We start from the raw sequence: 20,239 nt of genomic DNA on the forward strand, positions 1-20,239 counted from the left end.
GAGCTAGAAAGCAGTTAGCCGAGTTCGGGTCCTTCACGAGTCATTCAATAATGCTCTCTCGGCATAGCTGTTTCGAGGTGGTCCGAAAGCGACACTATCCATTTGTACTAGTCAAAGCGCCTACTTTAAACCCATGTCTTGAATACATACGGACGGCCTAATGTATTAAACATCCAAATGGGATCCGCTTCACGCTGAAAACGCCAAATCTGACCAGCCCATAGGCAATGGGATCACCTACCGTAGCCTTGCCTACCTACTCGTAGCCTCCGAGTTACCAATCCTAGGAAGCGATTCAGGTGCGAATGTGCCGAAGCCGAACCCGAAGGCCAGCCCATTATTAATAATTGCCAGAAGCGCTTTTATCATCCATAGCCCTCTGGGATTTCTTTCCCTGCAAGCGTCCGTCCTCCGTATTCTAAGTCCACTTACTTCCCGGAGAGTCATTCGGATACGGAGCTAAGCTTCTGCAGTGGAATCGTAGTGGAATCCATGGATCTGCAACCCCGAATCCCAACTGACCGCTCGTGAGTAGTTCGTAGATAGGGAGTACGTAGCCCCTGCGCCAATACTGGGTTCGTTCATCCTTACATGAGCCAGTTTAAATTTAGGATCAAGTCGCAAGGTCGACGCATATGTTACCTGAGTAACTAACTAGTTAAAAACCTCAGGTATCTATGGTGCTTTGTACGTTGAGGATCGGTCGGCATTCATCGAGGACTGACACCAACATGTGTTTACATCCCACTGTGACACAGCCGAGGGTCTAGTAGAATGGCGGCCAACACAACACAGATGGTAATCGGAGAATGCGACCAGAACGGCCAACTCAGACGTGTGGTGGGCAGTACTTAGTGATGAAAGTAAATCAGATGCCAAAATGCGGAGAAATGCAAAGAGACAGGCTTTCCGCAAGGCTGACTCCAGCCAGCATTATTCCGGGAATCCCCCCAGACTCGAAGGGTTCATTTGATCTACTCCATACTGTCTGGACCATGTTATGGGCCACGTGCGTCCGCGTCCGGCTTCTAGCTCGCGCTAGTAATACGAATGGGCTCTGGGATTTCATCTCGAAGGACGCCTTGGTTGCACACATGTTCGGTACGCCGGCCGCTGGGGTGGTTGCAATAATACCTAGGTAGATACCAAAATTGCCGCGACATCTTCTTCGTCTGTGCTGAAATTCAAACCACGGGGTTCCAGATAGTCCCAGTCATCTTCAACACCGTCAGTACTTCACTTCCTGATTTGTTCATTGGGCTCAGACTGGTACTGCGGCCACTAATATGTCGGCACTTGGTCGACCCAGGGAGATGAGCAATCCAACCGCTTCAGCAAACGATGACTTAGTCGCGTTTCAGACCAGTCATTCTCATTCCCTGCCAGCCCTAGGACAGCAACATGCAACCTCATCTCCCCACGCTGTTCCGGTCGATGACGAGGTGCTCGAGCCCAGAAGTGGCAACGTGGATCGGCTTACCCTCAAGACATTTGTTTTCTCACGCAAGGGTCTCAGAACAGACATGCAAATTGTCGATGTTCAAAACGAGGTTGACTGGTCGTCTTACTATGCAGCGGTCAAAGCTTGGAAGTTCAACACTCCCGACGTGACCCTGCATGCTGGAATAGACACCACTGCTGAGATTGTAGGGGTTGCGCACTTCCGCTTCTCTCGGCATATGATGTTAGGTCTTGGGGATCCCCTGAATGACCCTTCAAGTGTCGTCTGGGAGGAACTGCGCAGGCAAAGTTTGCTGAAGAACAGATGGAGCTTCGAGTTTGACGACTCCATTGGTCATAACGACATTGGTACGCCTCGATCAGAAGGAACAAGAAGGCGACGTTTGCTTTGGCAAAGAACCACCGATGCGGCAGACGGTGTAGAAGGACTATCCAGGATGTCGATACAGAACTTTCGACTGACTGACCAGGGCACTGGAGATGTCGTTGCTGTGTTCATTGCGAGTAACTTGACCAGTCTCAAGAAGAAAGGAGAGCTGCGAATATTTCGGGAACTCAGCATCAGCCTGGAGAGAATCATTCTTTTGAGTTGTGCCAGTATTTCTGAAAAATTGGCCAGAGATTGAGGCATTCATTTGACCTAGATTCTGAAATTGTCCATCCACCTCTTGATCGATGCGGTTGACATGTGATACGATCCACGATGGGAAGCCTTGGTTGGTCTCGCTCCAAAGAGAGAGATGGTCGTGTGAATGTGTGATAGAGATAGATGGCCAGAGGTTTAACTATAATGGCAAGAGCAATTGATTCTCCGTGGTCTCAGCATACCCTGAAAGCCGTGGAGTTTGACAACTCGTAGAAGAGGCTAGAAGTTTGATCAGCTACCATCGGAAAATGATTTGTAGGTCAGGCTCACCCATTTCATTTCAGCCTCATCGGCGCAGCAATCGACGTCCACCCTCAGAGACCCACTGTCATCGGGCATTCCTCTTCCAGGAACTTTATAATATTGTATTGATAGAGCGCCATCACCTGATCGGTCGACAGATTCGATTTTCACCCTTGTCAATCGTGCCGGACTCGTGTCTGCTAGTGACTCCTCAATCCCTATTACTGCCTTGGCAATTGTATAAGCAACACAGCTATTCCAGCGGCCTTCGGCGACCTTTAAGCCCTTTAGTGCGTCAAGAGCGTTGCGGCGTATATCACTCAGTCTACATTGAGTAGCAATGAAGAAGAGTGGCGCGATGTAGCCAAGGTGCATATTCAGAAGCTCCCTGCTCTCGTGCGGTTGCTCCAGACCAGGATGGGCGCTTCTCAAGAAAGTCCGAAGCTGTGCAAACATGATACGAAAATCCGATGCCGCGCGCCCATACGCCTTGTCATTCTCTGGTGGCAATGAGCGGAGGAGGAGGAGGGCCATGCGGTGATGAGAGAGGAGGAGGAGTTGCCAATCTTTCAATTCTGGATCATCATGTGCTTGACCAGCTTTCCAACGCCCAAAAGCAGTTGCCCAGTCGTTGACATACTTTCGGACAACAGAAATCTTTGACATGAGATAATGTGGCTGGCCCAGATCGAGTAGCAGCACCCAATATAACGCCTGCTCAACAAATTTGTTGGCTTCAGTCAGATCTCGAAAGGTATGAACCATCTCGGGGGAGATATATGTAGTTTCTTCTGAGCCACTTTGATCTGTGCTCACCTCTTCTTCTAGTTTATAGTACTCTGCTTTCGCTATCAAGCATCTCATGATCGGTTCAATTTGGTCAGAAACCTCGGCAGAGAGTGGCAGCTGCTTTTTCTTGTGTTCCGAAATGATGCGATAGCCAGACTTCAGATGCACAAGTCCAGCTGCGGAAGCTCCCATCAAATATTCGCAGTGTGCGAACAGTATGCATGAAATGAGGAGGATTTCGACAGGAAGAGGAGTGTGGCTTGAATTGATTTCTGTGATTGCTTTGGTGTAGTTGCAGGTGAAGGTGGTGTTTTGCCAGGGAGTTCGTCTGCTCAATTCATTCCATTCGTGTAAGCTGCCGAGCGCGACAATGCTGTAACGGATGCAAGGATGTGTTTCACTGGTTTGTATCACAAGCTTGTTCCAAAACGTCCAGGCTTGAGCTGCCGAGTACATGGCTGTAGTCTTATCTGCCACAAAAGAATCTATCATCTCAGCAAAATAGTTTGCGAGATGTGGAGCGGTATAGTCGATAAAGAATTTCAAGATTCTGCTGATATCAACCTCCTCTAGGAAAGGTTGTATAGGGCTGGTGTCAAAGGTGTTATAGGCAAAAGGGAGGTCGTGGTGTGGAGCTCCTGTATTTGGGTCGAACAACCAAGTTCGTGACTGTGTATAACCTTCGCAAAATCGACCGGCTTTGGCACATCGCAGACATGTTGGTTGAGCCTCATCACCTGTAGAGGAGAGGTAAGAGTTAGCAAAGGCGGAACAGGGACTCAGAGGAATTGAGCAAGAGTGTAGGGTTCAATTTCAGGCCCAATTGAATGAGACATGGCGAGTCAGGAAAATCATACATTTCACCCTTCTTTGTCTATGACAGAAAGTAGATGGTCAGCAACTTGAGCACGGCGGAAGGATTTTCATAAAGTCAGGAAGCAACGATGATAATCTCCGGCACCTCACTAGTCACACTTACCTACACGTAATACAGCCGGTCCTGACTTTGTTGTGACTCCTTTTCAGACGAGTGGGCGAAGGTCCCCTTTTTGATTCGAACGCGGCCACCTTGAGATGGTCATCAGTGTCTCGACTTTCTCCGCTGTCGTCGGACTTGACTGACTCCGAACCAGAGATACTTGGAGTCCGTCTCTCAGGGAGGGTGACGGTGATGGGATGATGAGCCATTGTGCGTGTGAACGCTGACGAGCACGCTTGAACGCCGAGCGTTTTTGCCAGAAACAATGTGTTGATGGAATTGAGTGGTCAAGTCTGAGACTTTGTGTGTCTTTAAACAGCGATCCTTGAGTAGAGTTCGAGCCCTAGGTAATTGGTGATCTACTCAACGGACGCCTGGCCGGGATCCAAGTGGTCAAGTGAACGTGTCTGGAGCTGTAAGTGGTTTGTGAGTTACTTAATACTCGATCCTGCGATGTGTTAGACCCACTCGTTAACTCCCAGGGGTTATTTTCAGCCACGGTGAATTAGCCAAGAGACGAAGGCCCCGGCGTGACAAGAGACAATTGTTCACGTTGGCAATAAAAGGATCACAAGCTCCGTACCACGAGTAGAGGAGTGGATTCTTTCAAGTGGCTGGGATGGATCGAGTCATGATAACCGCATGGGCCTGAATAGCCGGCCATTACCCCTCGTCCATGGCCATGGACATCGGTATATGTTCACAGGGGTGGGGAGATATTAAGCAAGTGAAGAACCGATTTCGAGACTCAAAGGAACCCAACGGCCCGCAGGAGGAGTCATAGTAACAGCACAGCAAACCATATGCTGCTGGGGCGCATTCTTTGGAACGATCACGCCCAATCACTCGAGTCAACTCATCAGTTGATCTCATGAAGGGATAGAACGATGCGATTAGCCTAGTGGTCCGCATCGTGCTTGATGGGCTCGTAACATGGAGGGCAATGGGAGATCCTTGCTCAGCCCTAAGAACAAGCCTCCTGAACTGCATTAACTTCAGCCTCGAGGGTTTGGAAGGATTATTGTGGGCAGGCCTGAACCACTCCTGGAGAGTACGAAGTAGGCAGGTATGCACATCTTTAGAATGGGTCGCGGATGATGGCAAGTCATGGAGGTTCTTCGTACCACTGGTAGACGGAGCATTTGGTGTGCGCCATCTGATACTAGGCGATATAAGGGAAGTCGGACGTTAGCGCATCAACTGCCACGAAACTTACGGAGTACCACTACTGCAGATGAGATACAGTATTTGTGGAGATCCATAGTTCGGATTCGTATCTGTTCCCAGTCGAACTCACTCCGTCGCTCGGTGCATGGTCACCCTGTATTGCATAGAATGAGTGAACATAACTATTCCTCGCTGATTGTGGCAATAAGTGCTGGTTGTGGTATAGATCGCCTACACTCGTATCTGTATCTGGTCAAACACATATATTCTTTATTGACTCGCGAGTCATCTAGGGCGTAAAGCTAGTCTTGGTTGATCGATTGAATAGTCGTACACCAGGAAAGTTTGGTAAGCAGCTGTCCATGTGGTCCGGGGGATGACTGTCAAGATCCAAAGGAATGGATATGCATAGAGCTCGTAGGTTTGTTTTCAGCCAGCGATCACCAGGCTGGTTGATACTGACGATGACAACCTTGAATCCACAGATGAAGGCGAGTTCCAATCCCAGTTGGGGCCAAAAGTTCCCCAGGGTCATGGCGCTTGTGTACGACGCAGCAGGCTCATTGGCCACAAAGCAAGTGAAATGTTAGGTGCCATGCAGAAGGCGGAATTACCGTTGGCAAGGTGGGAATGTTATCTCCAAGGTGCATCAACGACTCAACAAGGCCCCCTAGGAGGATTTCAGGCCGAACTTTAAAGAGCCTGTACTGGAAAGTTGTAAGATGTTGACAGCATGCTATTGTGAAACTGTATCGACAATTTCTGAGGCAAAGCTTCAGGTGATTGTTGGCACAGTTTGGTCCAGACGTCGGTGTCTAAGTCAATGTTGGGAGGGAGCAACTCATGCCAGTGCAACCTGACTGGCAACATGGGGCCATCACCTGTTTCCCATCAGGAGTCTGATGATTGTTCAACTTAACTCGAAGTTGAATTGCATGGAGTGACATTCATCCGTGTATTCCCCTCGATTACCAAGTTAGGGATTTGGTTTGAGAGAGTTCCCAAGGTTGTCGGGATTACCGAGATGCATCGTCTAGCCTTAGGGCTGAATGTCGCTAACAGTTAGTTCTTAGGTAGGCATGATCAGGCGTGGTTAAGGACCACTTAGGCTATGGTTGATCAGGTAATAGCCCCGTTCAAAAGAACCGGCCGACATAAACCTACCTGGGCACCTTGAACCAGCCCTATAAGGTACGGGGCATCACTGGCCTTGCTGGCCACTCGGTCGCTTGGAAGAAGACCATTGTCCACTTTTGTTTTAAAAAGTCATCGCGTGAGATCTGAATCAAATCCATCACCGGTTCTAATTATGACCAATGGATTTTGGAAACGAACCTACTTCTCCATGTCCATGTTCAACTTCTGCATCTCAGCTTTCGAGTCTAGCATGGGCCGCTGACCCGCAAGGTAGCATTTTCTCATTGCGCGATCTGAATGAATGCGATACCTGCCAGCGAAGCCTGACAATCACTCGTGTTGGGCGGAGCCTGCTCCATGCCTTGCTGCAAAGACGTCCCTTACTGGCGGATGTTCATCAATCCTCCGCGGCACACTATACCCTTGTTGCCGGCCTGATATGTTACACTTTGCAATCTTTGACCAATACTTGTACATATCATCACCACCGGGGCTTTGCCCGCGGTACGTGTATGACGAACAGATGAGGTCAAGTATTAGGTTGGTTGCTAATATCGCCTGACATTTACTTCACTGGTCCCCGAAGCTGCCTCTGAATCCCGATGCCGAATCCCACTGATGGACCGCCCAAGCTACTCACGTACGAAGAGAAAAACGGTTGGTAAGGGGTATCGTTATTGCTCGAATCTCGACGCATGCCTGCCTCTTCGGGAGCTTCTGTTCCTCCCAGTGAGAGAGGCATCCCAGAAGACACCCACCGACCATCAATCGTGTATGCACTGCAGCTCCGCCTCATCAGCTTTACACCGACCACCACAGCCATACCAGACCCTTCAGGTATTCGACAATTTCTTCACCCCCTAGTTTGCTCTCACCGTACAACCGATCGACAAAGGTGATAGGAACTTCCTCGACCTTCATTCCCATAGCCTTGGCCCGCACCATCATTTCCATCTGGAACGTGTAACCCTTGGATTCCGTGGTCTCAATCACCTTGACCAGTGCCTCTTTCTTGTATAGCCGGAACGAGCCCGTCAAGTCGCTGACACCAGGGTTCAGCAGGAAATCGGCCAGGATGTTGGCACCACAGCTCGTGAGTTTCCGCTTCGCATCCCAGCCATACACGCCACCAATCAAGCCTGGCCTGCTCCTGTATCTTGTGCCTGTAACGATGTCCGAGTTGGTTTGCTTCTGAACCTTGATAAATTCCGGGATGAACTTGGGATGGTGTGAGAAATCCGCATCCATGATGATCACGTAGTTCCCCGTGACGAACTGCAGCCCATGAACATAGGCTGTACCAAGACCGAGTTTCCCTGCGCGGGGTTTCAGAACGATGTGGTCCGCCCCGAAGGATTTCTGTAGTTCTTTGGCTCGTTCGAGAGTGCCGTCGGGCGACGCGTCGTCCACCACAATGACTTCCCAATTTATTTTTCTGGTTTGGTGCGAGGCCTGGGTTAGAACAACGTCTGCTTTGTTGGGACTCGAGGAGTGTCGAAGGAATAGAGGACTTACTCTCTTGTAAAGACATCGGACAGCATCTGCACCAGGACTGGTAAGTTTTGTCGTTCATTGTAGGTAGGTAGGATGACCGAATATTTGTCGCCTTTGGGAGGCATGATTACGAGTTTCTCAGATCGCTATGATAGAGTGGTAGGGTAGGGATTTGAATGGTTGAAAAATTTAGGGTCTGCGAGGGCGAGTACAAAATCGTCAATCTGGCCGTTTGGACTTGAATTTCGCAGTCGCGACAGGAAGGACGTCGCGCAATAAAGTTGACTGCAGTGGAATGGACACTTAGGGGTGCGGGTCGTTCACCTCCGTCTACGGGGGCGGCGCTAGTTAGGTAAGATCGGTCACTAAACTGTCCTTAGAGCCTTAGCCGACGGATAAATTGCTTAGGGGAACGTCTCGGTAGCACCCTCATGCTTATGAGTTGAAGCCTCATCGTTATCAAACTCTCATACCTGCAACGCTACCTAGCGCTACAATTGATATCGTCTTCAAGATTTGCCATTCAGGAATCATGAAAACATCATCACACTAGACTGTGCACATGTCTACTCAAGGCCACTCTCGTAAACCCTCCAGTCGAGCGGCTCTTCCGCGTCGACAAACCAAAGGACCCTTGGACGTTGATGATCCGTTGTCCAATTCAGGGTCTTCCCTAACGCCAACGCCTTCCATAAGCTCATCATTGCCCGTTCGATCTCAGAACGAGATCAGTGAGCGCACTATTGAACATCCATTGACCGCTCCTCAACAAAGACGACAAATCCCGACCATAACGACTCCACAGCCTGAGACGGAGGCATCTGAAGAACTAGGTAGCGACGAGCGAGACCTCTCATTTCTGCTTGACGCTTCCATCTATCATCCACTTTCTCAGGTTGAGGTACCTGGACCTTTTCGCAAGCCTTTTCTACCTCCGCCAACCAACGAAACACCAATCACGCGGTCTCTTGATCAGTTGGACGCTCTCCTCTCACAATGCGAATTTCTACGCGCCGCCCATTTTTCGGGTATGATCTTGACTTCAGGAACTGTCAGACCTTCGGATACCAGAACCATCTTCAGATTACTGGCGATCCGATACTCCTGTCTTGAGCTGACCGGGAATGTTTTATTTGCGGCACAAGAGGCCAAGGCTCTGGAGGACTTGAGCTCGGCTTTTTACTATGACGACTTGAATCCGCCAGGAGATGCCGACGATGACACCGAACAGCCTAGGAAAGTGCCAAGGCATATCATGCCATTTTCTCTGCGACTGCAAGGCTTAAGACTACAGAGTATAGGCTTCTCAGACCCCCGACGAGGCGTTTCAACACTTTATGACGCGGCTTCGGAATGCAGAGATCATCTCATTGCTTCAACGACAACTCCAGAGCAGCGTAAGATTTGGGCATCGCGATTGCAAGAGGTGTCGATCCGCGTTGTCAATGCATTGATTGAAATCGGCGATCTAGAGTGCGCGGCCCGGACCCTTGAGACGATGAGACCTAGCGGTTCAGAGAATGTATCGATCTGGGAAGCTCGGATGGTTTTACTCCGTATCAAAATGGGCGATGTCTTGAAGGCCTCGCAGATTATAGAAGCCTCAGGTTTAAAGGCTGCAGAGCGACATGCTCTTGAAGCCTTACTCGCCATTGCGACGGGTCGGTACAACGACGCATCCAAGATGCTGCTTGAAGCAGAGCACGAAATCGAGCCTTCCTTGCGAGCGCTGATTAAACAAAACCTCGCGGTGGTATACCTTTACAATGGAGAAGTTCAAAAGGCCAAGGGAGTACTCGAGGAATTGGTGCAAGACGACCATTCTTTTCAAACCCTCACAATCAACCTTGCAACCATCTATGACCTCAGCTCAGATCGATCACGCGAATTAAAGTCTTCGCTAGTGTCCCGGATTGCAGCAGACGGCAAAGTTAATCAGACCCGAGCATTCACGAATGCTGACTTTAAATTATAAGCAAGATAGGCGCCATCACTACAAACACACCGACCCCAGTGTACCATGGCGGTAGTCGAAAGCCACCAACAGTCCCTTGAGATGGGAAATTGCTGCCAGGACGATGAGAACGTGAAAGATCTGGTGGGAGCTTCCCAGAGTATCAACCTTGCCAGGATACCAAGATTCTGGGATTCGTGCCTATGATGTTCAGTCAGCGGCGTTGGATTTGAGAATGAGAAGCTTACAGCGTATAGTGCGGCACCTAGGATATACAGGAAACCCTGTAAAACTAGCCAGGACAGGCCAATTTGCTTCTGCATCTGGTAGAAGCCAAACATGTGCAAGCCATCCAGAACAGGGAATACCGCTGATACCCCCATGCCAACGAACATGGCGGCACGATATGGCCTCCAAGCGGGAGTTCTGAATCGTGGTAAGACGGATGCCATCGTACAGGCAATGCCGAGGAGACCTATCTGAGGGCTGATGTTAGTCAAGCGCACGTGAGACCATGATGAAGTACTTACCATGGTCCAATATGTCCACTGTTTGGCACTATGACACCAAAAGGCATAATATACACTTGGGACAAAGGACCCCGCAATGAGGGTTGAGATGCCAGCGTAGTCAAGCTGATTCCAGAATTTTGCCACCGAGGGAGAATGATTGGAGACGGTGTGGTAGGAGGCGCTCATACCCAGGCATACCGTTGCGCCGAGAAAGAAGCAGCTCATGGCTATGATGTCAGCAATGGATGCTTGTGAATAACGAGGCTGTAGGATCCTGTATAGAATGAAGGCCACAGGAAGACTGAGCGTGGCAGGGATGAGATGAGACCAAATATTGACACTTTCATTGTGCCAGTGCAAAATGCTATTTAGTGACTTGCTGTAGCTGTGAGAAGCTTGTCGGTAACTGCCATGGATATGCTGATTGTCTTGCATCCAATGTGGGAGGTCATCCCAATGAATCAACGAGTACCACAAGTCGGTCACTTTATCGGGAGTAATGGGTGAGGATTGGTTGTCGACTTGAGCTTTCGTCGCATCCTTTCGCATATTAGCCGCCATCTCGAAGTCGTATAAAGGGTGAAATTAAATAGAACAGCAACAAAAATGTGAAGAAGAGACCAGCTTTGAAGGGACTGAATAAAATGTTGGGCAATGCTGCATGCGAGACTCTCTGAGCACCTCGGCCTAAGAAAATCATGCCACGACGGAGTGTCCACAAGGCTCGGCCCGCTCCTGCCAACATTTATCGATTGGCAGGCTCTTTCACTTCATTGTTGTTCTTTCCAACTCGACGTGCCAATCCATCCCGTACTTGAGATTAAGTGTGAGTGGTCATGACTACCTAGGTATCAAGTGTGCTCCCTCGAGAGAAATAATCAGTCTATGATGCACACAACCAAACGCCAGTCGTGTTGATTGTTTTTCACCAAACAGGCGAGAGACAACCTGTGCCTGGTCAAACATGGCCAGCGGTCCACCAAACCGGGGCACACTTAGCCGAAAGTCTTCGGCTCCATGGGACAGATTGAGACCAGTCAAGCAAGATCCTCTGGAGAACATGGGATACGTGTCCAAAGGTGACAACAGGTACTCTTGTGCATTCCAATTGGCTGGTCCACCCGGTTTCTTACCATGGCAGACTGCTCGATCTCAAAACTCAAGAGAGTTTCTACAATAAGATTGTTGCTCGGTACATGCAATTTTGTACGCAGCACTCCAAGGATCTTGATAACGCTTTTGCGTCACTGTCCTTGGAAGAAGGTCGTTCTGCTTCAACCAATTCGACCGGAAATCTTCCGTCTCGGATTCATCCATATGGTCAAGGTCAAGTAGTTCCACCCTCAAGTGTCGGCCTCCCACCATTGACAGGAACTCAACAAGTGGGCAGTGCGACGGCTTCTCCCTCATCAGAGCTCTCTATGATTCTGACGGCACTCCGGAAGCTAAGGGAAGGACTACTCGGCAGTTCCTCGACAGCATCATCTCCCGTCTTCTCCCAAAGAGTGCATGTCTTCAATGTTCGAGTTGCAATTCTTGCGCTACATCCCCCGTCATATCATCCTTCTCTACTGCACCTTTTATTTGTGTTGCATACACCAGCTCATCCTCTGCCTCAGGCGGAACTGGCGGAGATGACTACTTACATGATCCTGGACATGGCCACGAGGCAGAACGATCTATGTAATGCATATGCGTTACGATACAACAGCCGCGTTCGCTTTCGGTATGAGAGCAAAACCGCTGATAAATTGCTGAGATCTATCGTCATGGATGACTGGGTTTCCTTCTGGCGTGTGAGGCGTAAAGTAGACGGCTACGTTCGCAGTATTCTGTTCTGGCATCTGGAAACGCAGCGGAAATTGGCGTTGAAAGCCATTGGACGGACCTATCTGACGAGCGACATCAAGTGGGTTCTTGATAGTGCAACTGGAGGGGAGATGAGCTGGGAGGAACTTGTTGAGAGCGAACAGGTGGGGTGGTCGAGAGAAGGAGAGAAGGCCATAATCCGAAAACCAAAGGGTCGCTAAGAGAGGAGAATTGCGCAAGATTGAGATTGGCGATGTCACTAGTGATGCGAGTGATTCAGACTAGGCACAAGAGGGACCTCGGAGTCGCGAGATCTGTACCGAGTATGGATACCGGTACAAGGTACCCTTATCTCAAAATCTCTCACGCCCTAGAGCATCTGATGATTGTTCTGGATTTCATGGTGGTAATTAGATGGCCTCAACACGACAGGGCTTTGATACCCCAGCCTCGCCAGCCACCAAAGTGGCGCTTCCCGCCACCCACTTTTGACCAATCGCATGCAGATCCGGCTGACCTAAGCGAAGGCTTGGCATGTTTGCAGTCGCGGCGAGTGCCTTTGAAGCTGCGTTCGGCCCTCATTCAGGGTTCTTGCAAACACCAACCTCCATTCAATGAAGTCTATTAAGATATAGTGATGGCGCACATGCCTACCCTTGCTCATATTCCAATGCACGCCCATGACAGCTCCATCCAGCCTCCTCTGGCATGGATAGGTAAATGTTGGAGGCCTTTTCCTCGCTTGCAACCTTTTCTTTCCTTGTCATCTTTCTCATCACATCGCACAGTCTCGTGAATCAGAAGTGATACTCATATCCGAAATTGCCATTTGATCATTGACCTAAAATTGCAGCTCCAAGATGCGGTCCCAACTCCTTTACACATATATCACCCTCTCCACGATATCTGGCCTGGCGAACGCATGGCCCGTCATACTTGGACGCCATGAACGAAGAGAACCAGCATCATACTCAGTGGTTGCAGTAGATGGAGGAGGCTCGGGAGCAGACGGATCAGCAACGACAGTAATCAGTTCTGTGGTCCGTACAGAGACCGTACTACAGACACAGCTGTCGACCATTGTCATCACTGAAGCAGAGACACCCTCCACAATCATCATTACCATAACATCGGCCTCTGCCACCACTGTCACCGAACGACCTGCAGCCACACAAACAGTCACCTCTCCTCCAGAGACCACTGCCCAACCGAGCCAGACTGCCTCTCCTGAGACTGTGACTGTGACCCAATCTCTCCCATCCTCCAAACCATACGACGATGGAATGTGGCACACTTACTATTACTACACTCCGAGCGAGGAGGCCAGAACTGTTCCTACATCCACCTCAGAAGCCATCAACTCTTTACCATCTTCGACAGAGACAATAGCCACCTCACTGGAGCCTACGTACACTCCATCTCCTACCGTGGATTGGGCGTCTTTCTGGCGGGTACCGCCAGTGGAAAGTTCCAGTGAAACTATCTCTACCTCCAGTGTGAATGCTCCTACTGGCAGCACTGCATTTTGGGATGGTCGACCAGGCTTTGGTTCTGGAAGGGACACAACTTCTTGATCAACCAGCCTATCTTGAATTCAATTCTCGATCTCTTGTATTAACAGGTATATATTTTCACTAGGGGATTCATTGCTTGGGTTTGGTTCAGCGCAGGCGTTGGGGCTGTTTGACATGCATTAGATAGGTATCGGATCGGTCCAGAGGTAGACATAGATATTTAGGTAGGTACCAGGCCTACAAGGATGACTAATTGCCATGACAGGCGATTTAAAATGAATGAATACTTATGGTTCTAAAGTCTTTAATGATCATCCTCCTCAGTATTTGAGGTAATCCTACTCGGTACAAGGTAGCCCGCTGTTAGGAAGGCATTGCGTCCGCTGTGAGCGGCGTGAGAGATGGGAATCCACTTGGTAACGACGATACCGTAATTTTAGGAATGCGCACGTCCCTAGCCCGTGGGTTATAGCAAGCGGACTACCTATCTAGGGGCTTCCATTCAGGGTATTCGATACGATCAAATACATGTAATAATCGAGGGAAAGCATCTCCAACGGACTAATTGGCGCTATCCGCGCTTGTCCTAGAACTTGCATCTCCAGCACCTCCGATCAAATCCACCACTCTACTATCCTCTCGCTACCACTCCGCATTACCCTCACGTTCTTTCACCTCAATGTGCGACGATAGAAGAAACAAGATATAGCTAGCTGGTCATCTCTCACCGACCCTTCTCCCGCATCGAAACCACCTATTCCAACTGGTCCTAGACCAACCCATCCGTCGCAATGGCGACAAGTCCGCCCACCCAGGAAGACCAGGGTCGTCTACTCGAAGAAGCTCTGGGTGTCGTTCGCCAACAAGCCGTCCAGATGCGCAAATGCCTCGAGACTCCTGGCAAATTAATGGACGCTCTTAAATGCGGGTTGGTCTCTTGTTTCCTCTCATGGCCCTGATCTCTTCCATACCCACTATGGTGCTGCCTGCAATGCTGACCACATCGTAATATTCTAGCTCAACATTGGTTTCCGAGCTTAGAACACCTACACTGGGTCCCAAACAATACTATGAACTCTATATGGCCGTCTTCGATGCCTTGCGACATCTTTCCGAATATCTGCGCGAGTCCCATCCCGCCAACCACCTCGCTGATCTCTATGAACTCGTTCAGTATGCTGGCAACATAATCCCCCGTCTCTACCTCATGATCACCGTCGGTACAGTCTACATGGCAGTGGAGGATGCCCCAGTCAAGGAGATTATGAAGGACATGATGGAGATGAGCCGCGGTGTCCAGCATCCCATTCGTGGACTGTTCCTGCGCTACTATCTCAGTGGTCAGGCCCGAGACTATCTCCCCACGGGGACTCAAGACGGCCCTCAGGGGAACATTCAAGACTCAATCAACTTTATTCTAACCAACTTTGTCGAAATGAACAAACTCTGGGTTCGCTGGCAACACCAGGGCCATTCAAGAGAGCGCGAGCAAAGGACACAAGAGCGAAGGGAATTGGAACTACTGGTTGGGAGTAATCTGGTTCGCCTGAGCCAACTGGTTGACTTGGAGACATATCAAACCGTCATCATTGAACCTTTACTCGAACAAGTTGTTCAGTGCCGCGACGTACTGGCCCAAGAGTATCTTCTTGAAGGTACCACCCACTCCACTCCTTACCTCCAATATGGTTCCATGCTCACAATCTCCTGTCAATAGTCATAACCAAGGTCTTTCCCGACGAGTATCATCTACATACCCTAGGCCAGATGCTCTCTGCGATTGCCCGGTTGAATCCTCATGTCGATATGAAGAAAATCGTCATTGGCTTGATGGATCGCTTGTCGACGTATGCCCAGAGAGAATCGGAAGGAGCCTCGACGGAAGAAAAGCAGGCGGCCGAGGAAGATGCTGTGGTCAAACTACTCGAGAAAGTGGACTTGAACCAAGAGACAAAGCCTGAATCTGCCACCAAACCCGAACCCACGAGCACAAACGGCACAGATGCCAAATCTCCCACAGAATCTGAACCTTCGGAAGAGCCGGCGACTCCAGCAACACCAATTACCCCTGCTGCCAATGGAGACAAATCTCCTGCAAATCTTGGTGACGTAAAGCTGTTTGAAATCTTCTACGAGCAGGTGGTGAATTTGGTCAAAACCCGTGGCCTCCCTATCCAGGACACGATGGCTCTTTTGACTTCTCTCGCAAACTTGGCCTTGTGAGTCTTTCGATTCTCACATTCTACTTACCCGCTGACTCTTCTAGAAACATCTACCCAGAACGCTTGGAATACGTTGACCAAATTCTCTCGTATGCTCGAGAAAAGGGTGCCGAATATGTGGATTCAGCTGACCTTCACTCTGCCGCCACACAAGCAAATATGCTCAATCTTCTTCTATCTCCCATCAGAACCTACTTCTCGCTCTTTACTGCCCTCGCTCTACCAAACTACCTGCCCCTGTTCCAATCACAAACCTATGCCACACGACGAGCTGTTGCCGGAGAGGTGGCCAAGAACATTCTCCGAAATCGTGTCAAAATTACCACATCACAACATCTTGAAGGCGTGCTCTCATTACTCAAAGTCATCATAAAAGAAGGCATTCAACAACCTGGAGGCTATCCAGGCTTAAATCGCCAGAGAGGGGGTGAGTCGGATGAGACGGTTGAGGAGCAAGGATGGCTTGCAAGAATAGTCCATCTGGTTGCTGGCCCGGACAATGATACACAATTGAAACTCCTTCAACAGACGCGAAAGGCATTTGAGGCTGGCAACGAGCGCATCAAATACACTACTCCCGCTCTCATCACTGCTTCACTAAAATTGGCTCGCAAGTTCAAATCTCGCGAGCATTTTGACGACAATTGGCAGACCCAGTCATCCGCACTGTATCGCTTCATTCATCAAACTTTGTCACAACTTTACACGCGCGTCAATCCTGGAGCCGCCGAGATGACCCTTCGATTTTTTGTTTCTAGCGGTCAAATTGCCGATCAGAATGGATTTGAGGAATTTGCGTACGAATTCTTTGCACAGGCGTTTACGATTTATGAAGACAGCATTAGCGATTCGAGAGCCCAATTTCAAGCTGTTTGTATCATTGCCGGGGCATTACAGTCCACACGCGGTTTCGGGAAAGAGAACTACGACACACTTATCACGAAAGCTGCTTTACACGGTAGCAAATTGTTGAAGAAACCGGATCAATGTCGTGCGGTCTATCTGGCGAGTCATTTGTGGTGGACTGTTGAAATTCCGGGAAAGGAAGAAGACCCCAAAAATGTGAGTATTCGGATATTTGTTGCTGTGACTAAGTTTCTAACCTCGTTATCAGCTCTACCGCGATGGCAAACGGGTCTTGGAGTGCTTGCAGAGAGCACTGCGTGTGGCTGATGCCTGTATGGACACTGCTGTATCTGTGGAGCTCTTTGTCGAGATTCTGAACCGATATGTCTACTATTTCGATCAACAGAATGAGACGGTAAGAAGCATTTTTGCCTCTCCTTTCTCTGGCTTTACAGAAACTAATGTTGTGTCCCGCTTTATCAGGTTACAACGAAATATCTGAATGGATTGATCGAGCTGATCCATTCGAATTTGTCGAGTACGAACGCGGACGGAAACACGCAGAGTATGGAGAATCCCAAGCGACATTTCTTCCGTACCATCGACTACATCAAGTCTCGCGATTATGAGGGCGTCGTTACAGAAGCAAGGCAATAGTCTAAACGTATACACTTTGCAGGTGTGATGGATCAGTAAGGTAATGGAGCGATTCGTAGGCAGTCACCCATTGTAAGTGACCTATAGCGCAACCAAAAGACTTTTGCGCATGCATGCCAAAGGACCGAGCTCATCTCTTTTTACAATGTTGGACAAGAAAGACTCGATCGTGGCAGGTCGCCCACTGCAGACAGCTGAATTTTAGCAGGCGACTCGGGCTCCTAGTAATTCATTCTCGGGTTTGGGTCGTGCGTCAGGGGTTCGAGGTGTCGTGATGAAGCGCAGAAGGTCCAGTCACTGTGGCATTCCTGATGCTGCCATGTATACTGTATGCTTTGGGCAGATAGGTCCGCTATAAGAGCATTCAAATCGGCAATTCCTGTCCTTTGTTGTCCCGTATATCGATGTGAATACTTGATCATGCGGATTCATTGTGTGACTGACTCGTGTGTGCGACTCTTGAACCGATAGCTGAGTGGCAAGTTGAGCTGTTCCCTGACTAGGCCAATGTTTGATCATTCCATATCTGTCTGAGAGTCACCTTACAATCCTCCATTGTGGCAGGGCGAGTGTCACATGCTCAAGTTCACTTCGGCAAAGAAAAAAGAGCTACAATCAATCGCACATTTCCAGCTCAGCTACGGAAGGGACCATGGATGCGATGAAACTGCCCCTACCGGCTAATCTCACTCACTTCTATGTGCTTAGCCCTTCTTCATCTACGTAAGTAGCCTTTCACGCTCTCTTGGCCACCTTGACAATGAAATTCTTCTGCTTGACGAACCACGCATTGTGCGTCTCCAGCTGCATGTCCGGGTCCGCGAGCTCGAAATCAAAGCGCCGCACCATCTCCGGCAGCATCTTGGAGATCTCCAGCAGGCTGATGTTCTTGCCGATACAGGTTCGTGATCCCGATCCGAACTATTTAGTGATTGCAGTGATTAGTTTTCTTTGTGAGCAGAGAGTAGACTGCTAGATAAGACTCACCGCCATGAAGTACCGCTCCATCGCGGATGCTTTCTCGGGACTCTCCAGCCAGCGTTCTGGTCGGAACACGTCGGCGTCCTGCCCGAAGACGCTCTTGTTCTGGTGCGCGACCCACGTGTTGACGCCGACGACGGTCTGTGATTAAAAAGATCGTCAGAATTTAGCCTTTCCTCCCTCTGTTCTTGATAGAGATCGGAATTGAAACTCGACTTACGCCTTCAGGGAAGTGTCTTCCACAGATCGTGGCTCCTCCATTCGGGACGACGCGAGCAAGCGGCAGCCCTGTCGCGGGGTGCATGCGAAGGCCTTCTTTGATGCATGCCTGTAGATATGGCATGTTGTTGGCCTCGGAGAATGTGATGATGTCGTCGGCGTTGGCTTTCTCAGCCACCTTGGCGTCGATTTCGGCTCGCAGCTGGTATCAGGGGATGTAGATTAGAACTAAGGCCCTCCCATTTGATATCGTTCTAGAATGCAACGCAACATACCTTCTTCACGACATTCGGCGCCTTGATCAAATAGTACATAATCGCACTGAAGCTGATGGACGTCGTATCGGAGCCTAAAGGGCAGAGTTGTCAGGACATATATCATAAACACCATTCATTGAATTTCTCCATCACGAACCGGCTCCAATATTCGTCAGCGCCGCGCCCATCACGTCCGCCATGGTGAATTTATCCGGGGCATCAGCATGCATCTTGAGCAGGCGGGTCAGGAAGTCGTTGCCGGTGATGGACGCCCGGCTGTCACCTTTGGTGGCGTTGACGCGTTCGGCGATCTGCGTCTGCGTGAAGTTGATCAGGTACGACATGCCGGGCCCCGGGAGCAACTGCTCCAGCTTCGTCACCAGCGGGTGCCATTCCGAGTAGATGCCCACGTTGGCACAGTGCAGCAGATACACGTGCAGTGCGCCGAGGAGGCCGCCTTGGTCCGCGCCCTTGTCCAGGAAGCCGAACTCCTTCGCGAGCTGGGAAGCAAGTGGGGTTGTCAGTGGGAAGGCCGGCCTTGATTGTAAATCATATCAGGTCAGGTGGATTGGGCTCTTACCGTGATGAGGCCGATGACGTCGAAGGCCCAGTATCTACATTCATCCGGTCAGAGATCTGAGTATAGCTTCATTCTCAAGTGTTCACATACTGAGCCCACTCTTGCATATTGACATTGACGCCAGTCTTCGCAAACCCCTCGAACTTGGACACCATGTGTCCCGCGGCTTCGGTCACGAACCCCTCGAGTGACAGGAGGGTGGTCATGGAATACAGGTTGGCGACCTTCCTTCGGTTTTCTGAGTGCCGTTTCGGATTGCGGTCAGTGAACAGGTTGTGGACGTTTTTATTGGGACTACCAGCGGCGTAGTACCATTCCGACTTTGAACAACGAAATCAAGATCGATTAGTCTGCGAACAATAATATGACCACCTGCGAGAGAACAAGACACAGAGAGATAGAAATGTCGGGAGAAATTACCTTTGTGAAGCTCGTGCCGTGGCCGTAGATGATCTTGATGGCATCGGCGTCGTCGATGCTGTATTCGTTGGGTGCGATGCGGACAATCGGGCCATAGCGCTGGTGCAGACGGACGTTGACTTTCTCGAAATCCCCCCTCCACACGTTCTTCAGATACCACAGTCTGGTGAATCTGGCCGTGAAGGGGCCGGGGAGATCTCTCAGTGGTGTTGCCAGTGCTCTCCATACACGCCAGATGATAGCGAGCAAGGGGACGAGGATCACCAGCGACCCCAATGCTGGCAATGCATTTGAGGCATCGAGTCTGTTTGTGTTTAACACACCCATTTTTTTCTATCGAGATGGATAGTAG

General features: G+C 49.9%; 8 protein-coding genes across 8 annotated transcripts; 4 read left to right on the top strand and 4 right to left on the bottom strand.

The window, feature by feature from the left end:
* Window positions 1–1,286: 1,286 nt before the first annotated feature.
* On the top strand, window positions 1,287–2,087 carry LTR84_011094 (uncharacterized protein; the record flags this gene model as incomplete). The annotated part of the gene is made up of 1 exon (XM_064854627.1): window positions 1,287–2,087. One exon carries the CDS (start codon window positions 1,287–1,289, stop codon window positions 2,085–2,087), a length of 801 nt encoding a protein of 266 aa, XP_064709353.1.
* Window positions 2,088–2,338: 251 nt separating this feature from the next.
* Window positions 2,339–4,327, bottom strand: LTR84_011095 (uncharacterized protein; the record flags this gene model as incomplete). The annotated part of the gene is made up of 3 exons (XM_064854628.1): window positions 2,339–3,876; window positions 3,997–4,013; window positions 4,119–4,327. 3 exons carry the CDS (start codon window positions 4,325–4,327, stop codon window positions 2,339–2,341), a joined length of 1,764 nt encoding a protein of 587 aa, XP_064709354.1.
* A 2,896-nt stretch (window positions 4,328–7,223) lies between these two features.
* DPM1 (dolichol-P-mannose synthesis) lies at window positions 7,224–8,041 on the bottom strand (the record flags this gene model as incomplete). Its single annotated transcript, XM_064854629.1, has 2 exons — window positions 7,224–7,857; window positions 7,938–8,041. 2 exons carry the CDS (start codon window positions 8,039–8,041, stop codon window positions 7,224–7,226), a joined length of 738 nt encoding a protein of 245 aa, XP_064709355.1.
* Window positions 8,042–9,909: 1,868 nt separating this feature from the next.
* On the bottom strand, window positions 9,910–10,943 carry LTR84_011097 (uncharacterized protein; the record flags this gene model as incomplete). Its single annotated transcript, XM_064854630.1, has 3 exons — window positions 9,910–10,071; window positions 10,119–10,349; window positions 10,401–10,943. The coding sequence occupies 3 exons, from the start codon at window positions 10,941–10,943 to the stop codon at window positions 9,910–9,912; spliced, it is 936 nt and encodes a 311-aa protein (XP_064709356.1).
* A 403-nt stretch (window positions 10,944–11,346) lies between these two features.
* On the top strand, window positions 11,347–12,412 carry LTR84_011098 (uncharacterized protein; the record flags this gene model as incomplete). Its single annotated transcript, XM_064854631.1, has 2 exons — window positions 11,347–11,471; window positions 11,524–12,412. 2 exons carry the CDS (start codon window positions 11,347–11,349, stop codon window positions 12,410–12,412), a joined length of 1,014 nt encoding a protein of 337 aa, XP_064709357.1.
* Window positions 12,413–13,051: 639 nt separating this feature from the next.
* Window positions 13,052–13,765, top strand: LTR84_011099 (uncharacterized protein; the record flags this gene model as incomplete). Its single annotated transcript, XM_064854632.1, has 1 exon — window positions 13,052–13,765. The coding sequence occupies one exon, from the start codon at window positions 13,052–13,054 to the stop codon at window positions 13,763–13,765; it is 714 nt and encodes a 237-aa protein (XP_064709358.1).
* Window positions 13,766–14,496: 731 nt separating this feature from the next.
* LTR84_011100 (uncharacterized protein) lies at window positions 14,497–17,430 on the top strand (the record flags this gene model as incomplete). The annotated part of the gene is made up of 6 exons (XM_064854633.1): window positions 14,497–14,633; window positions 14,723–15,360; window positions 15,423–15,924; window positions 15,972–16,989; window positions 17,042–17,188; window positions 17,257–17,430. 6 exons carry the CDS (start codon window positions 14,497–14,499, stop codon window positions 17,428–17,430), a joined length of 2,616 nt encoding a protein of 871 aa, XP_064709359.1.
* A 735-nt stretch (window positions 17,431–18,165) lies between these two features.
* Window positions 18,166–20,214, bottom strand: LTR84_011101 (uncharacterized protein; the record flags this gene model as incomplete). Its single annotated transcript, XM_064854634.1, has 8 exons — window positions 18,166–18,351; window positions 18,418–18,552; window positions 18,632–18,832; window positions 18,906–18,979; window positions 19,045–19,387; window positions 19,468–19,501; window positions 19,558–19,787; window positions 19,888–20,214. 8 exons carry the CDS (start codon window positions 20,212–20,214, stop codon window positions 18,166–18,168), a joined length of 1,530 nt encoding a protein of 509 aa, XP_064709360.1.
* Between the last annotated feature and the right edge of the window lie 25 nt (window positions 20,215–20,239).

The sequence above is a fragment of the Exophiala bonariae genome, assembly GCF_035927105.1.
Source record: "Exophiala bonariae strain CCFEE 5792 chromosome Unknown scaffold_5, whole genome shotgun sequence".
NCBI classification, from domain to species: Eukaryota; Fungi; Ascomycota; class Eurotiomycetes; order Chaetothyriales; family Herpotrichiellaceae; genus Exophiala; species Exophiala bonariae.